The following is a 19,407-nucleotide window of genomic DNA, read 5'->3' on the forward strand; positions in this document are numbered from 1 at the left end:
CAACAAGAATATACTGTTTTCCCAGTATCTACAACCGAATTTTAACTTTGCTTCTGCGCTGCATTTTGCAGAGTGTAACTGTAACCTGTCTCCGCTGACTACGAAAAACTTCAGTTTTCTGTTGTGAAATGATTTGATGTGTAACTGAAAAAGTATGGAAAAGGATTCCAAATATTGACAAATAGCATGAAAACGTATCCTTCTGTTGTAAAAATATTTGGTGCAAAACTGACAAAGTATCCAGATGAAAAAGAATGGAAAAGCATCCCAAATACTGACAAAGTACAAAAATGTAACTGAAAATGTATCTCAAATACTTAAAACAATGTTGTCAGTTTCCTGTTGTAAAAAAATATTGTACAAAACTGACAAAGTATCCCGATGTATTATCTGCGTTGTTTCTTGATGACTGGAGTGTCTGCCGCGCTGGCCGCCATTGCCGCTCTTCTTGCTGACGTCCTGGTTGGCGTATCTGACCCTGAGCTTGACCCGTAACCGTTCATGTTGGAGGGTGAGTCGCGAGCTCTCGAGCGAAGTCGCTTTGGCGGCGACTCGTTTTCGTAAGGCGGAGGGGGCTGACTGCGGACGTTGTTAGATCCTCTGGTCCTCCTTTCTGTAGACGGCACCGGACTGCCAAAGTTTGTGGGTGTCAGTCCTGCGGAAAAAAGTAGAAAATTCTTATGAAATGTTGAATTTTATCCTGTATTATCTATGGATGGGTAATATCGTTTCAGTGTCCATCATATATATGTGATGTTTATGTAAATAAATGAAGAGGAAGACTTTTGTAAAATACAGAGAATACCTCAATTTGGCAAAAGTTCATTGTTTTGTGTTCAAAGGTTTTCCAGTGTTTGTGATCTGTGGTGTATGATGGCGGGAATTTCTCCAGTTGTAAAGAAAAAATAAAATAAAATTTGCTTTTACATCTTTGTCTTATATCTCTTTTGTTCTCTCTATTCTTGCTACCCTCCCTTCACCTATCCTTTGTTCATCAATTTTGCCAAGCACAACTGAAACACTGTTTTCAGTCAAATTTCACATCTGGTTTTTGATTGGTGCATTAAAGTCTAAGTAGGTCTGTGATTGGTGCATTACCCAGTCTCTTCTCGATGTCCCTAAACTGTTCCTGAGCCTCCTGTAGCTCCTGTTTCTGCTGCTGCTTCTCAGGGAGTTCCTCAGTCTCCAGCTGGAAGTTCAGGTCATCTTCCGCATTTATTCTCTTGATCATGGCTTCTCTGTACTTCTCCAGTGTGTCTAAATGTGATGAAAGAAGTAAGAACTAGAAACTTAAGGTAACATTTGCAAAGCAAATGCATAATGTTTACCTTCACACATATGGTCTGCTCTGTAATCTTACTCAAACACATTCATATATTGTGTATATGGTCAGACAGGAGTCTAAATCCCTCCTGCTATAAAATTGCAACATAATGTAACCAAACACTAGTTACCATGGTAACAGATGTCTGGTTCAGGTCATTGACCTTATTTGTTTAAAGACAAGAAGAGGAAGAAGAAACAGAGCAAAATAATCTGTTTTCCTTCAGTGAAGGTAAACAAATATCAATCTATATATCAACACGTTGTGGAAAGACGGTCTTGTGATTCAAGTACAACTGGAGGGCCTGTGTAAAACTAAAAAAAAAACTTAGAAAAAACACAGACATTGATGCACACATAATGCTGACATCATACCTATCTGTGTACACAAAGCATGATAGGCCAGGGGGAGGGGGGCACCAAAGATGGCTCCCTTCATTTTCTCCACAGGAATGGCCTTGTTCTGGACACCTCCAAACTTCCCGTTACTCCTGATTCTGTCTCCAGATCTGGTGAGCAGGGTCGGGCAATGGGTGATCTTCACAACCTGGAACATGGGACAGAAAAGGACATGCAAAAATAAGCAACAGTTCATGTAATGGTGTCTTTTTAAACAAAAGAAATGTTTCACTAGTCAAGCTAGTAAACACCATACAGGTTGTGACTGAGGACTGAGGAACAAACAAAAAAGGCATGCGCAGTTAAGTGTCTTGAAAAAAAAGAAGGAATTTCATCTTACCGGTAGTACTGAATATTTGATCATATTCAATCATATTCGTGTGTTTGTGTGAGTGAGACTTTTTGAGTTGCGAAACGTATATATTAAGTATGACATTTTAACGTTACCTCTTGTCTGTAGGTATTGGCATCATCTAGTGTGTCTAAAATAACCGTCTCTCCAAGCAGCATGCCAAACACTGGAAAATAAAGAAAGCAACAGTTACTGATTAAACCATTGGACCAATTCAAAGGTATCATTAAAGGTTTTTGTCAGCCTGTTTGCCACCTGGTTCACAGTCACTGCATTTGCACAAGTTTTAACCACATGTTACAAAGCTTTTACACGACTTTCAAGGGCAATTTCTATGTAATTTACATGTCATGACTTTTGTACATTATAAACACATGTAAAATGCCTGAGAAGAGAAGTTGATATAGAACTGCACTGTATATGAAGGACCAGAAGTAGTGATAACCGTACCCAGTTTGCAGTTGTCAGGGTCCTGAGGAAAGATGAGCATGTCTCGTGCATAGACAGGGTTTCCCTTCGTCACAAAGTTGGTCCGACCGCCTCGTAGATGGGGGAGGGGTCTGCAAGAAATACAAGTCACAGTTTTACTGTTTCTTTCAAAATAACATATCAATATATTAACCATAATATTTATTACTCTTAGTTCAGCTGTTGCCAAGGTTTAATCCCCAGGGTTGGACCCAGACATGTCCGGACATGCACCTAGACGTTGAGCCCTAGGGAAAGGCACTTAACACATATTTTCCCCCTCAGTTAGAGCCATCCTGGGCCCTACTAGGGTTTGGGTAGGCGTTAGGAAACCAGCTGTAAAAAATCTTGCTTGAAAAAAAAAGTCTTGCACTTGATATAAGCATGTCTAACCCCCAGTTTCGGGGAAAAAAAGACGTTAAACTGGATAGAGAGACACCAGCACATCTACATTGTATAGGGGTGACCCACCTGTTCCAGTCGGGCAGGTTCCGCCTGTAGATGGAGTCCAGCGGCAGGACCTGCTGACGACCGTGCGACCCGGCGTACACCTGCTTGGCCTTGGCGGTTGTTACGGTTACGACACAGTCCATGTCGCTGGCCATGTGCCAGGACAACACCCGGGCTATGTCATCATCTTCCACAAGCGCTAGGTGACCAATCTGGGTAGAAAGAAAACGAGTTTTGTACAAAGAAAATAAACCTCAAAGTTCAAATTACCCATTCTCACTGTGCAAGTCATGTTTTCTGTGTGAGGCCTATTCGAGAAGCTAGTAGGCTGCCTGGTTTGCAAGCTATCTCTGCATCTCTTTCTTCTTATGTTCCAAACACTAAGGTCAATGACCTGGACCAGATGTCTGTCACCAGGGTGCATCAGACACCGGTGGTGTTGGATTACATTATGTAGCAAGTTGCAGGACAGTGTTAGACTGTGTCAAGGCATATATCATGAATGTTTTCAGGTATGAATAAACTGTTACAGATCTGATTCAGTAATTTTTTAGGCTAGACCATGTGAAGGTAAACATTATATATATGCATTTGCTTTGCAAATGTTACCTTCTAGTTATTATAAAATGTTCCTCCTACCTATCTAGACTAAGTGGATACTAGCTGAAACGTCTGACCGTTTCCAAAATCATATCCAGTTGCTTGAGTAACTGTTTTTTGGCATTCCTCCCACCTTGCCCATGATTTCCTGGTCCCCTTTCGGTGCAGGGTTGAGTCCACACTGTCTGCGGGGACTGTTCAGGGTCTGGTCTCTCTCCTGCATCCTGATGCCCAGCAGTTCATCCACCTTCTCTATCTGTTCAGGAAGGAAACTCTTAGTCATTACTAATACATGCCTTGATATGCCTTTTCTGCATACCTGCACTCAACTGGTAACATTCAATATTACCTATACTACACAAATTTTACCTTCACCACTTTGAAGTTAGGAAGTGTGCATCATACTTTTGTTTGATGTAACAATATGTTGAGTGCCAATGGTACAACAATTCTTGGAGAGTCCAGGGGAAAAGTTTGACATCTTGACCCTCTAAATTTTGAGATCTTGACCCTCTAAAACACTAATTTCCTGCATTTTGAGGGGTAGACTATGAACAACATCTCTTTCTATACCTTTACACACCAATTTTTGTCAAAGATGACAGATTGGACAAAAATTTTGTCTGTCATGAACAGCAAACTTTGGTCAAATGGCTAGAACATTGCCCCCAACCTCGACTTTTGTAACACACACTTACATTCTCCAGACAGGAGGCAGGTACAGCCTGGTTCCTCAGCTCCATTCTCAGGGACTGTTCTGCCTGCTTAGCCTCATGCACAGATACTGGAAACAGACACAATCAGGAAAATGTTCAGAACAACAACAGAAATGTTATCTTTATTTACTGTATAGATTAAGTCTGCAAAACAACAAAGAACAAGGATTAAAAACAAAACTTTCATACACAATTTGTCACCTTTTGGATAGGAAAAAAATTAATAACTTCATGACTTTTATATTTTGAAAGCTTACAAAATAGCAAAGTTTTAGCTCGGTAAAAACATGTACATGTAATGGAACAAAATCTATACTGTATTACAATGTATTAGCATGATATTCAAATGCCCATGTATTACAATGGTGCTTACATCTATAGATGCTGTACTACAACAGACTGTACTACCAGATGCACCCACTGTTCTTCCACTGCACTACAGTTTAAGTAGTCGAATTCCACGTTCGTCAACTGAATCATAAAAAAGTGGCATTTTTTTTTAACCGAATTTAACTTCATTTTTCCCCAACCGGGGGTTAGACGTGCTTGCACCAAGTACAAGTCTTTTTTTTTTAAGCAAAATTTTTACAGCTGGATGCTTTTCCTAACACCAACCCAAACCCTAGTAGGGCCCAGGATCCCTCTAACTGAGAGGGGAAATGTGTGTTAAGTGCCTTTCCCAAGGGCGCAACGTCCGGGTGCATGTCCGGACATGTCTGAGTCCAACCCTGGGGATTGAACCTGGGTCTTCTTGCTTGACAGTCGGACACTCTATCCACTACACCACACAGACGCCACATCCATTTACATTTACATTAACATTAAATGCATGAGCATCAACAAAAAAAACTCTTACTCTTCATCTCACTGATGAGCTGCTGTGTTGTGTCGAAGAGCTGTTTGTACGTGCGGATGGTCTGCAGGAGGGCGTCTTTCTCTCGGGTTAGATTCGCCATCTCCTCCTGCTTACGGGCATCTGTGGGCGGGAAACAAATAGATAACTTTATTGCTGCAATTGTACAGGGTACAACGTATGGCATCTACTAGTACATATTAACTACACTTTCAACCTAACTAATACAAGAGTGGGTGGCTAGTATGGGATAGATATGAACCATCAAAATCATTGGAGGAATTTCTAATATCTAATATACAGTCTTTAATATATATTCCTATGTATAACAAATAAGCGATCAAAACTAAGTGTTTGGAAAGAGTATCCCCCTAGCCCCCTGCTGTAGTGATTGTACAACTGTGTGGCCCAAGGGCTACAGAGACAGAGATAGGTGCTGCCATAAGTGACCATGCAAAATGAATGGTTGTGCGGAGGACTTTATATACATGTACAGGAGACAGTGAATATCTTTATCCATAAAGTTGGTATCTCTCTCCCTATACATGTATGTGCAAATTGTATATCCTGTGTGAACCTACCATTGTAAAACATGAAGGAGAGTTTGAAAGGGGGAATGGGCTTGGTCCTGGATATCTGTTCACTCTTGGGCGAGCACTGCAGAAAGTACTGCTTGCCATCTTTACCCGGTGAGTTCTGTTGTATGGTGAAGTTCTGAAACAAAAAGAGAGAATTTAGATCTAAGCAAGGTATATTTTGCCAATGCACGTTACCAAAGTATGTCAGTGAAGGTTAGACATCCAAGTAATAAGATGCCAAAAACAGTTACACATACACAGAGACAGAGAGTGAAAGATTGAGAGAGGGAGAGAGAGAGAAACATACAGAGAGAGAGACATACAGAGAGAGAGAGAGAGAGAGAGAGACATGCACAGAGAGAGAGAGAGACATGTACAGAGAGAGAGAGAGAGATACACAGAGAAACATACACACAGATACAGGGAGAGAGAGAGACATACAGAGAGAGGGAGAAGAGACATGCAGAGAGAGATCCAGAGAGAGATACAGGGAGAGAGAGAGAGAGAGAGAGAGAAACACACACACATACAAAAAGAGAGCTACCTGAACAATAGCGACGCCCCTGTTCAGCTTGACAGTCATCTCCTTGTTCCCTCCCACCATCTGTGGAACCTCCTCCTCTGGAGTTTCCTCTCCTGTCACTCTCACTACTACTTCTCCATTCACATACTCACCTGCTGGGTTATCATACTGGTCCTGGAGGGCAAAATGCACAAATAGATATACAATGGAAAGCAATCAGCACCAAGGACAGACACTAGAGTTAAACTTAAAGGCATCCAATGCAATTTTAGGGGGGCAAAACAAAAAAAAAATATTCTGGAAAGCTGCCTGATATTGACATTTAGTGCCATTTCTTATGAAATTTTTGTCATCATTTAATACTTGAAATATTTGAAATAGCTCTAAAAAAAAGCTACATCGAGGAGTTCATCTATTTTTGGGTACCGCCAATGATATAGCTACATTTGTACATTAATTTTTGTAGGACCAGCCTATGATACAAAACAAGCAACCGTTTTCAAGTTGTATCAGCTATACAGATACAGAACCTAGTGTGTTACACCAAAGGGCAGTTATACAGGCTATACAACTACAGAAGCTGGTGTGTTACACCAAAGAACGGTTATACCTTCTATACAAATACAGAAGCTGGTGTGTTATGCTGAAGAGCAGTTATATTTGCTACATAGATACAGATAATGGTTATACCGTCTACAGGTATACAGATACTTATAATCTTCCAACCAGAAGACATTGTTAGTCTTCGTCTTACCCACCTTTAAGACCAGTTTCAGCTGCCTGACGAGGGTCCTGCTGGCTGAGCGTGCTGTGTTGGACACGGTGGGGGTGCCTGGAACAGCCTCGGGTGCCAGCTTCACAGGTGCACCTGGCTGTACATTGATGGCAATCTGTGGGGGGAGAAGAGTTTTATGGAAGAGCTGTTTATGCATTGAGATTCACCACATTTGTAGAAGGATCAACACAACAGGTAACCAGTGTTCTGTCATCTCAATTTTGATTGTAACATCACATTGAGTGCTGGAGACAAAAAAAAATCATAGGGGTTCCAGAGGCATACTGCAAAATTTTGAAATCTTGACCGTCTGCAATACTATTTCCAGCATTTTGTGGGGAAAACTTTGCTGGTAGACTTACCTTAGTTAAAAGGTGTCTCTTTCTATAGCTTTACATGCCGATTTTTGTCCATCAAAGATGACAGATTGGGTAAAAATTTTGTCCATCATAAGTGGCAAATTTCTGTCAAACGGCAAAATATTTGATACTAACATACAAATGAACATCACTGTGCAGTCACTGAAAATTGGCAAGTTTGAATATCATAGACTACTTACCAGGTTGCTGTATATAATGTCCTGCCTGGACACATTGTACTGGAACATTATGCTGTGGACACCAGATTTCTCTGGTACTCTCCTGTCCCTGTGAACATACAAAACAAGAAAAAGGTGTAAAAAATTACAACTAGGCTATACATGGTTGATTATGCAAATAAGAATATTATAACACCAATAAAATTAACAACAAAAGAATGAATTTACAAAAAATACAAATTGTCATACAATTATGGCCCTATAAAAAAGTCAGTTCAGTTTCCAAAATTTGGTAGTGCACAACGAAGCAAAGATTTTCTACAAAACACCAAATAAGTAGCAGTTAGAATGTTAGTTAGAAAGTTAGAATGCTATACTTGAAGACATCAGAGTACCAACCTGAAGTAGAAATGCCCTTTCTTGTCTTTATCTTTTATAGGGTCAGGATCAAACACAAAGGCCTGAAAAAAATACAATTCAGATGACATTACATCTGGGCAGTCAGTGGAAAGCAGTCAGTACCAAGGACAGATACCAATGTAAACCGATCTGTGAACACACAACCAAGTCTTTTGTTCAGCCGACGTTTCAGTGACCATCTGTCACCTTCCTCAGGGCAGTTCTGACTGGTTCACATTGCACTGCAGCACAGGTGTCGCTGCTAGAGAATGATGCATTCCCAAACATACAATATTTACATATCTACACATATGCATGATTTCCCTGTAATGATGTAGTACTGTGATAGCTGTAACAGTGTAACATACCACAGGAGGTGGTCTCTTCACCAGCTGTGCTCCGTCCTGTTTCCACACCTTCATCCTGACATTACTGATGGGGACTTCTGTAATCACACTCTCATCCTCCGCATGGATACTCACTACAAACTCTGTCAACAAATAAACAAACAAAAACACTGACATCAAAACACAAATAACCTTCATCATGACATAACTTCTGTAATCACACTCTCATTTTCTAAAGAGACACTCAGTATAACAGTTTTAACCAATCAGTACAAAGGACCCCACCACCATTTACCAATCAGTGTCAAGAAGACTACTCAAGCTTGACCAATCAGCACCAAGAACACAACCACTTTCCACCAATAATTGTTAAGAAGAGCTTGATCTTGACCAATCAGCACCAAGGACAGAAACAGGTATCCATCAATCAGTGTCAAGAAGAGTGCCTGATTTTGTCCAATCAGCACCAAGGACAGAACCCAGTATCCACCAATCAGTGTCAGGGAGTGCGCCTCATTTTGACCAATCAGCACCAAGGACAGAACCCAGTATCCACCATTCAGTGTCAATGAGTGTCCAATCAGCACCAAGGACATACACGTGTATAAACTGTCTTCAGTTGTCATTGTACACTACAAACTCTGAAGAACTTAATATACAAGTCTGTAAGAAGACAAACTATGTACCCCTACATGGAACAACATAATTGTATTCCAGTCATTCTTGCATTTCCTGACAACTTTGGGAACTTAGCATGCCTTTTTTTTTTACACTAGTCGCAAGCATGAATAGTGACCATTTACCTGTTAGCTTGTCTCCAGCGATGTACACAGCATTCCTGTTGTACTCTACGTTCACAGCAACAGGTTTAGTGGGGTCAGGCACAATCATCACAGTCAACGGTGGTCCTTCAATGGTTTTCTTCCCAATCTGGGCTTTTGGTCTCAACTCATAGTCACCTCTGCACAAAATAGGACAGTTCTATCATTATGTTTGCCTTCACAAAAGGAAAGCATATTATTTTTTGCTCACTTCCTTCTTCTTCAAACAAAAAAGGTCAATGACCTGGACCTAATGGCTGTCACCATGGTAACACTTACTGATGATGTAGTAGACACCCTTTTGTGTTGGTTTACATTATGTAGAAAGTAGTTGAACAGAGTTAAAACACTGGGCATATATATATATATATATATATAATGATGTGAGTAAGAATCAACAGAGCAGTAGTTTGTTGAGCTAGACTATCCCCATGTGAATGTCAACATTATGCTTTTGCTTTCTTATCTTTTTAGCTAAATTTGCACTTTGTATGATCTCACAACCTACTTTTTTCCCGAGGCAGTCAGGATGCCAAAGTTAGCTCGGCCGCTGGCATCAGTCTTCATACACTTGGGTGCTGGTGTCAGCTGGAAGGGCAAAACATCACTGATATAGAATGGGAAGCACACTATTTAAATCAAACCAGCCTATTACTATTACTACTACTACCACTACTACTACATGTATTATTATTATTAATACTACTAACTACTACCACAACTACTACTACTACTACAGTAACTGTAACTGTTAGTAACTTCTACTAGCAATGCTAGTACGACTTGCTACTGCTACTGCTACTACATGAACTACTACTATACTGTGCAGTTGTAACTACTACTACTACAACTGCTACTACTACTACTTCTAACTACTACTACTAGTACTACTAGTGCTACTACTTCTACTAACTACTACTACTACAACTTCTACTAACTACTGCTACCACTACTGCTGCTGCTACTACAATGTACTACTAGAATTTACTACTACTACTACTACTAACTACTACTACAGTAACTACAACTACTACAACTAGTCTTCTACTACTTCTACTACTACTACACATGACATAAAACTGACCTCCAGTCCCCTGTCCCTGTCCAGCTGTACCTCCACCCCTGACTCCTGTGAGGGGTTTCCAGCAGCGTCCACCAGCTGAACCACTAGGGGCTTGTCAAACTGGGTCCCGTTGTACACCATCAAGGGCTGAAGCAAGTACAACACAGTACACACTCACATTGGGAAGGACTTGTTTCAGTAAGTATGGTGGTCCATGTAGGTTTAACATGCTTGAAATTTGGCTCTTCTCAAACACAGGAACTCTGGCTTTAATGTCACATCTACATGTAAGAGGGCGTCCCTATGTGAAGCTATGTACTACTCACACTTACTAGAAAACCATGACTAATGTATACTAAGCAAAGAAACTGACACATGAAGTGAACTTAAATTACTATATGGCAATGTTTAATACGTTTCTAAAGTCATTTTATTTTTGCCAATCTGTAAGATATAGGTGTAAAGTACCTTTCCCAAGGACACAACATTAGGGCCTCGAACCCAGAACCTTCAGACTTATTTATACATTCAATTTGTAGTTCTTACAGTTCAAGCAACATATTGATATCATATATATATATATACAAAGTCATTATACAGGTAACTATGTACAATGTAGTTGTAATGTGTGTGGCTGGCTATCAATGTTCAACAACAATTTTCCCTATCCTTAAAGAATGGACATTCAACCATCTTTTTTTCTTGTTTTCATTGATAACATAATTCATATTTTGACCTCCAGAGGAATGAATGATAAAAGTAAAATGTTTTACTTTCAGCTGAAAGTTAGAAGAAACATGTATCCTTGCTAATTGCAAGGTCAGTTAACTTATTATAAGTGATACCTGTGTGTGCATAAAAATGACACAAGACCCTTAATGTTCCTGCACAAAGCCCCTTTCATTAGATAAGGGTACTCACTTAAGTCTTAATAGAAGGTTTAAAAATACATTTAAGTTAGATTTCAGTTAGAAATTTAGTTACTATTAGATTACATTTCATACTACACATGTATGTCTTGCAGCAGGCTAGGTGTGCTGTTGGTAATGGTGCCACAGTAATTTTCTAGTATTGAACCCTTTGTCAAATTTACGTGCACAGTCTTGACAATGGACAGGCCCTGGGTAAGTTGCTTTGAAAACATTTCCCTTGTGTGCTAATACATGATCTTATTGTTGTCTGGCAACCTGAGGCTGGGCTGCTGCAGTCTGTGAGGTAATAATAGAAGTACACGGTGTAATAGAAGTACACGGCTCACTGGGGGGCGACGAATGTCCAAGGAGTAAACAGGACAGGTAAGTCACTGTTTTTTAAATGTTTTTTTCTTCAAAAGCTCTTTAAATAAACAGTACCATTACACTAAAAACCCATATATAGACCACATCATATTCATTCTGTATTGAAGACTTGTATCAAAGGTTGTAAGGTCAAGGTTGAATGGTGTTTCATGCTAATCTTGTTACGACAATTTGCAAGTGAGTTAGACAAGGAAACAGGATTGGTTTTCAGTTGATAATCTTGCCTATTTGCTCATCCACAGAATGGCTGATAAAGGATCAAGTCCTAGGGGTGCTGAGGAAGGTGGAGAGGCACAAAAATGGCCAGAAATGGCAGATCAGGGACAAGAGACACAGCCTAAACAGGTGCAGATGGGACAACAGTTAGAGGGGGAGGGGGGCCAGGGGTCAGCTGAGGGAAGTGCAAGTGTGCAGGAACCAGCTGCAGGCTTTACATTCGGTATTCGTCAGCCAGAACAAAGCCCCTCGTTTCTACAACCAGGAGCTGTGGCAATTCATCCACAAACTGGTCCCATACAAGTCTCCCAAGGCCAAGAAGGACCGGCTACAGGGCAACAACAACAAGACGTTCTCACAACTACCCAACAAGCCAGCCAACCAGCTGCTTTACAAGCTACAGTGCTGGAAAGAAAGAAGGAGGGAGGGTTTGGTGGAGTAACTATCCGGATCCAGGACAAAGGTCTGGCAGCTGCGACAATCGTTGGAGGGGTAACAGTTGGAGCGTCTCACGTTGCCAGCCAAGTCACCCAGTCACCAGTGATCGTTCTGGGTACAGCGATAGCAGCAGGGGCCATGAGCCTGGCAGCTTTTTGGGTGGCAAACAGGCTAATGGTGGACAAAGCCATCTGCAAGGCTGTGGAAAAAGATGGTCACATAGAAGCGTTGAAGACTAAGGAAGGATCTCTCCTTGTTCACGTGAAGTTTCTCTCTCAGGTAAGTCATATATGTATGAGTGTATAGTTTTGGATACAATTTGGATATTTAATAGTGTACATAGAGTAATAGTCTTGCAAAAGTAAATCATTTGTCTGTAGCTATAGGCAAACCTTTGATCTTCTGTAAACAAGACATTTCCATCAAAATGAACAAAGGAGAAGCAATATACTAATTGTGCTTTCTTTTCTAATTGTTTCCCGGCCAGGCTGGCTACTGGGTCCTTCGTAAACTGAATGAGAAGATCCACCAGGGGACCGACTACACCTGTCTGCAGCTTTTGCTGGAGGACGAGCTAAAGAAGATCGGCTGGACCAGACCCATCCAAGTGGGGCTGGAGGGGTGGTGGCCATGGTATGCTGATGAGGAGGGACAGGAAGAAGGAGATGAACAATTAGCAGCAGGGACATTGGAGTTGGCAGGGATGAAGAAGCAGGTATGAACAATTCAATCATGTAGGATGACGGCTATCATAAAAATGGTTTTAGGAGTTTTGTTAATACAAAAGGCATATCTGCCACACATTTTTTAAGTGACAACTACTTATTCCAAAAATACTTGTTTGCATAATGTTGCAATACATTAGTGCAGTCTACTAGTGTATATCTTAACTCGTACCTTCCTTATTCTCTGGTATATTTGTGAGAAAAGCATCTGTGAAAGAAATTTGTGCATGTCAATTAACTTTTGTTAATTGTCTAGATCTTAATATAATATATCTAGAAAACAAATCCAGATAACTTTCAATCCAAAACAAATTACTGTATTTAATTCTATTTCTTTCCCTTTCCAGTCTGTACCACCAAGTGATGACACCTCAGGCCTAGGCGGGTCCTCTGTAAAAGCCATGTCCATCAATTCAGCTGAAGAGATGGAAGAGGGGCCACTAAGCCGAGAAGGGGTGAGGGGTAGGGTAATTTGGGAAAACCCTTGCTAAACTGGATGATTATTCGATAGAGTATTTGGGGGAAGTTATCCTTATAAAATTACTAGTAGTCATTCAGTAAATAAAACTGGTGAAACATTTTACCCTAGGTGTGAAGAAAGTTAATTGCTTAAACTACCCCCTCTATTTGCAGTCCGTACCACCCAGTGTGACTTCAGAGGGCGACTCAGGCCTGCCTGAAGACGTGTCCTCTGTAGCAGCCATGTCCATCACTACAGCTGGAGAGGTGGAAGAGGGGCCGCTCAAGTGGGCAAGAGCCAGGCTACAGAAGCACAAGGACTCACCAACAGCACAACGTCGCATCAAGGCCTACAGGTCCTGGGAGGAAGGAGCAGAAATCCTGACAAGCAGTAGGTATAAAGACCTACGGGGAGTCAAGGCACTGGTGCAGGGATTCATGCTGCGTGACATGGCATTACCAGATTTCACAACTACAGTACTGTATGTACAGTCATGGCTGAACCTGAACAAAGCCAAGCTGAAGCACCTGATGACCTCCCAGCTACAAGCTGACCCCACTGACAGCACCTGTCTGCTGCTGTCAGCCCTACAGCTGCCACATGGAGACAGCCGGGTGCAGACCTTGCAGCAGGTGGTTGATGCCATCCTACAGCACGGACCAGGAGACTGGCTGTACCAACACCTGCACCACATCTACTGCTACCTGGGGTGGGGCATATGGAAGTCAAGCCCTCAGGCAATGATGACAACAGAACTTTTCAAGGGGAGTGACCTGCCTGCTGTAGCCAAAGCACTGTCTGCCATGGATAGTTCTCTTATGTACAAACAGGACAATTTGAACACTGTGTACTTTACAGCTACACTGTCTAAGGAAGTGTCTGAGACAGAAGCCATCAGACAGTTTGAACACTTCCTCAGGCTGGCACCAGAGTGGGATGGCCACGTGCCCTATGCTCACTACTACCTGGCCACCCTGTACAACCAGCAGCAGGAAAGAAAGAAGGTTATTCACCACTTCACCAGGGGGCAGGAGACAGAGGCCAACAGGCTAACTGGGTTTAGTGAAGTCCCAGGATTCATCAAAGACCCTGCTACAAAGGCATATGAACAAGTCATGGCAAAGAAACAAGCAAACAAGTAAAATCTATGGGAGGCACATACATGTAGCTAACCACACAAGATCAAGTGCACTGTGTTGAAAAACTGTCTTTAAAACTATTACCTTGTACGTATACCGGTAATTCTATTTTAAGCAAAATTCCATTATCGAATGCTGTGTTAACAAGCACAATGTATATTTGATTGAATGTGAGTTGTGAGTTTTCAGTACATATATTTCATGATCTATTTCAGGTAATCTATCAACAGTTTCATTCTGTCAGTAGTTTGCTTCAATAAGTTCAATAAATTAATGATTTGGCATTCAGCTGAAGTACGATATTAATTTCATGATGGTGATAAAACACATGTCTTAGTACAGTGTCTGATATAAACATGCCATATTGTATACATGTATTCAGTATAAAATATCTGTATTCCCATATGGAGTAGTAGTGTGACTATTTCCAGGATTTGTGTGTTGCCTTAAATATACACCTTTTGACTTTTCTTGAAATGTATTTATGTAGGTTACTGAATAATATAACTATTGTTTTGTTCGTAAGCAAGTGTGGGCTTAATGTGAAAGAGTGAAAAAGAGTGACTTTTTTCAACTTTGATAAGCTTATGCGTGGATAAAACTTTCTACAGTACAAATGTATACAGGACATGTACATACTGTACTTAACACTGGTCACCTCAATTTTGGAATGTCACTTTCCGAATTTCGAGACAGCTATGTTGAAACCCCTGATTTTCAACTTTGTTATTCCTGGATGTACAGTGAACTTTTGCATACCATTGGAAAGATCATGCTATCTTCAGTACCAGGTTGCTTTTTTATGGTCATAATGTATAAATTTATCAAGATATTTGACTTTAAAAATTGCAAGCCTGGTGGTCTAGAACACACACCGTCATGCCCAGCAGCTTAGCCTGGCAGTCCTAAACTTTAGCCCGCGGTCTGAGTCAGCCAGCCCGCATCCAGACCGCATCCAATTAGCCTCATGAACACCCCATGAAAACCACTGAATTAATGAGAATTCACATTTTCACACCTGTGTAATTAACAAGTTTGTGATAAATTCATGAGAGGTCTGGGCTCAATGGTTAGCCCGCGGGCCTGAACAGGCCTGTTGGTCTGTGGACAGGCTGGGCTGATGATTAGGCCTTATGATAGAGGACCTTCAGACTTTAAACACCAAACAGAAAGTGAGAAACAAAAATATGCTCCCAGATTGATGATAGTTTACACATAGTTTGTCACTTCATATTAATAAACGCCCTTCACATTTTCAGCTAATATTTTCAATATCAAAGCATTTAAAATAAGTGATTGCATATTATTGACAAGTATGATGTACTGGTATGAATGATCATGATAACTTTCAATTAGTTTCATGAATATTCATTTTGAAAATTTTCTGTTTGAGGAGGTGGATTTGGCTCCTGTTGTGCTCCCTGGGCTGATACCTGGGCGGGGTGTAAACATTGCTAAAAAGATAGCATCATAAAAGACCCTTGTCTCAGCAAGAACACTTCATATTAGACCTGATTGGTTGTGGTGTTGGAAGCCAACTTTTGAGGACACTTTATGGTCACTTACAGTTTCAGTTTGGCAGGTATAGTCCAATCTGTCCTACTATGGCAACTCCCCTGCCAAAATCCCTTTGAATGAAACATCAGTGGGGTAAGAAATTTTTTTTTTTTTTAAGAATGAAGACCTTCATTTCACATTTCTGCCACACTTGGCTAAGTACAGGTCACAACAAAACAAGATGAATGGACACGGTTAACAGATAAACAATAACTCCATGGAAACATTTATAATTAAAAGGAAAATATTTGGAGTTTTAGTGCCATAATCCTGCCATGTATAAGTCTCAGCCGATGTACACTGAAAACATAAAAAGCAAGGATCCTCAATTTGCAACATGAACTTGCTTTCAGTGCAAGGAGTTGTACAAATACAATGCTTTAGGAAATTATTGTTACATTTTCTTTTGTAATTATTCTGTTCCAGTGCACCTGTTGTTATGCGGGTCATACCTCAGGTCACCTATTGTTCCAGGCATGCAAATGACCACTGTCCAATTATCAAATTAGAGAGTCTGGTCGGGCTACCCTGACACGGGTGACATGGTCTTTGTAGCTTGCACTGGGTAGCTCAATAGCCCGAAAAAATATCCTATCAGAAAATCTCATGACATTGAATGACAGTGTCAGATGGCCTGGGTTCACACTGTGAGAACCATGTCTTGGCCAAATCTTTCTATCCCACAACTAGTTTGTAGTATCATTATGATGATTAGATTAGATTTAGATTATTAACAAAAAATTAATGATGAGAATCTTTACAGGATTTGTAATAAGTCTAAACAAGGACATTATACACACTGTGTATAATGTCCTTGGTCTAAATTACAATTAATTGGAAGTGCTTGCCCAAGGCCTAGAGTCAATTCTATATTGCTATATTCCACATTACAAATTGTAACCATTTCGAAATAAAAAAAACACCATGTTTCTAGATAATTTCAAAAGTATAATTAAAAAAATAGAAAATTTTCTAATTGTTACAATATTTGTGAAACATCTCAAATAGATATGAAAAGAGCTGTTCATTCAGTTTGAATATTTCCCAAAAATTTAGGAACAGAACGTAAAATGCTTGTACAGCGCAGGATGTACATGCCTGGTAGGTAGCCTGGGTGTAAGAAACAGGGGTGAGCTGTAGCGCCTATAAACCCCCCACTGTTACATGGGTACCAGACTGCTGCCAGGCTAGCTCCTTGGCTCCTGGAGGGCCAACATTTGCCCAAGGAAATGTCACCATAGAGTGATAATAGACATCCCTCAATAAGCCTATGAATTACATTGTGAAGGCTTGTTATCCCCTAGACACAAAGAACACACTGTCAGTTTCTTTAAAAATGGGTGACAAAAGGGGAGGGGAGGTGATTATGATAAAATTAACAAGTTCTAACTTCCAAGCAACAACTTGAAGTTAGTCTCCAGTCAGATTCTGATCAATGTTAGACGTGTTTACAACTGGAGAAAGGGGAAGCAGCAAAACATTCATTGAGTTGACATACAAAAAATCAGATGATCATTGATCAATTACTAAGGTGACCTTGAGAGAATATTGATGTAATGTTGCAATTTTATAGAACAGGATTCTTCTTCAAGTGAATGAGTCTGAGGAACAAGTAATGGCATTATATTTAGTCTCTATGGCCGGCCAACTCCTCTGGCCAATGATGTTCCCCTTAGCCGATTGCTACTATTTATTCAGCCTGCAAAGGAGTCTGGTGGAGACTACATTATATTGGTGTGGCCTAACAGTTGTATATATTTATTATACAGTCATTCCTGCAAAAATTCCTGCGAGATTTCTAGGAAGGATTCTATCTGCAGGAATCTACAATGTCTTAGTAGGTTTTTCCAGAAATTTCCTGCAGGAAGAAAATTTTCAAAATGAATTTCCATGCATGTTATCATTCATACCTGTCCAATTATCAAATTAGAGAGTCTGGTCGGGCTACCCTGACATGGGTGACATGGTCTTTGTAGCTTGCACTGGGTAGCTCAATAGCCCGAAAAAATATCCTATCAGAAAATCTCATGACATTGAATGACAGTGTCAGATGGCAGTGGGTTCACACGGAACCATGTCTTGGCCAAATCTTTCTATCCCACAACTACTAGTAGTTTTTTAGTATTTATGATTAGATTAGATTAGATTTAGATTATTGACAAGAAATTAATGATGAGAATCCTAGTTTTATTTTTTAAGATAGTCGGACATCTTTTCAGGCTCCTACTGGGTGACCCAGTACAAGCTGCCCAGATACATGTAGGGGTTACTCTCAAGTAGAGGTTTGGGTTTTGGGGGTATTTTTAGCGTGTTTTATACCCCCAAAACCCAAACCTCTGCTGGGAGAGTAGATAGGGGTACTGTAATTCGACGTGTAACTCAACAATAGTCCAACTTGATAATTGGACAGTGGCATTTGCATGTCAAGAACAATAGCTAGACTTAGTTTCATCCCGCATAACAATTGTTCCTTGATCAGAATAATTACCTGAGAACTGTTGAACCATGGTTGAACAGAAATGGACTGAGGATTTTATAACTACATTGCTTTGAAAGCAGGTTTAAGTTGCAATACATGTATTAAGGCTTCTTGCTTAATATACTAGGCTGATATACTAGAATTTTGTCCGGCAAAACTGTCTGTAACATAATTTCCCCAATGTTTCAACTGAACTGAACTGAACTTCAATGACAGTCAGGATGCTCATGAGAAAAAATTGTTTCATTTTCTACCCCTAGCTGGTACAGAACGTGTTTGTAAGCTCTTCTTTCTTTTTTGTGGCCTAGTTGAAAGATCATGCGAAGCTGAGTGAAATTGAGTGAGTGAGTGAGGTTGAAAGTGGCAAATATGTACAAGACTGTTAACAGATGGGTGTGGATTATGCTCTCCTTTCTTATTTTCTGCTCTGAGAATGAAGTTTTACACATCACTTGGTTTAGACCGCGGGCTAAGATGTAGTCCGTGAGGTCTGAATCCTTACTCCACCAGGCTGAAATTGGCACAGACAGTCTGCAAACATCAATCAATTCACACCTTCCATGCCATTGTTTTGGGCTTTTTGCACCTCTTTGACCAGAAATTCCAGACCGCGGGCTGAAGTTAGGCTGACGGTCTGAATGGTTTTTGAGTAAATCAGCCCGCGGTCTGGGGATCTAGACCTGTAGTCTAAGTGCCTTTAGACCGAAGGTCCTGTAATTAAAACTTGCGGGCTAGTTGTTAGGCCTGACAGGTTGTTAGAAAAGACCACTGGTCTGCTTGTATTTATTACTAATGATATCTTAAGTTATGAACACTGCAGAACAATAATTTTCATATCACTGTGCTCATTACACCAAGAGCTACACACTGATGTGAAACTTGAATGTTGA

At 40.5% G+C, this 19,407-nt stretch overlaps 1 protein-coding gene across 1 annotated transcript in view; it reads right to left on the reverse strand.

Moving 5' to 3' along the window:
• Positions 1–386: 386 nt before the first annotated feature.
• Positions 387–19,407, reverse strand: part of LOC109483044 (structural maintenance of chromosomes flexible hinge domain-containing protein 1-like) — a 31,165-nt gene continuing 12,144 nt past the window's right edge. Inside the window, exons 15-32 of the mRNA XM_019786001.1 lie at positions 10,227–10,352; positions 9,651–9,730; positions 9,125–9,282; positions 8,343–8,464; positions 7,975–8,036; positions 7,597–7,684; positions 7,021–7,152; positions 6,284–6,436; positions 5,743–5,875; positions 5,165–5,284; positions 4,291–4,376; positions 3,726–3,848; positions 3,014–3,204; positions 2,525–2,634; positions 2,170–2,240; positions 1,699–1,870; positions 1,099–1,257; positions 387–655 (exon numbers count right to left, since the gene is read on the reverse strand). Coding sequence (XP_019641560.1) covers positions 387–655; positions 1,099–1,257; positions 1,699–1,870; positions 2,170–2,240; positions 2,525–2,634; positions 3,014–3,204; positions 3,726–3,848; positions 4,291–4,376; positions 5,165–5,284; positions 5,743–5,875; positions 6,284–6,436; positions 7,021–7,152; positions 7,597–7,684; positions 7,975–8,036; positions 8,343–8,464; positions 9,125–9,282; positions 9,651–9,730; positions 10,227–10,352 — 2,355 coding nt within the window. The remainder of the gene's footprint in view (positions 656–1,098; positions 1,258–1,698; positions 1,871–2,169; positions 2,241–2,524; positions 2,635–3,013; positions 3,205–3,725; positions 3,849–4,290; positions 4,377–5,164; positions 5,285–5,742; positions 5,876–6,283; positions 6,437–7,020; positions 7,153–7,596; positions 7,685–7,974; positions 8,037–8,342; positions 8,465–9,124; positions 9,283–9,650; positions 9,731–10,226; positions 10,353–19,407) is intronic.

The sequence above is a fragment of the Branchiostoma belcheri genome, unplaced genomic scaffold (assembly GCF_001625305.1).
Source record: "Branchiostoma belcheri isolate BF01 breed outbred unplaced genomic scaffold, Haploidv18h27 scaffold62, whole genome shotgun sequence".
In the NCBI taxonomy this organism is placed as follows: domain Eukaryota; kingdom Metazoa; phylum Chordata; class Leptocardii; order Amphioxiformes; family Branchiostomatidae; genus Branchiostoma; species Branchiostoma belcheri.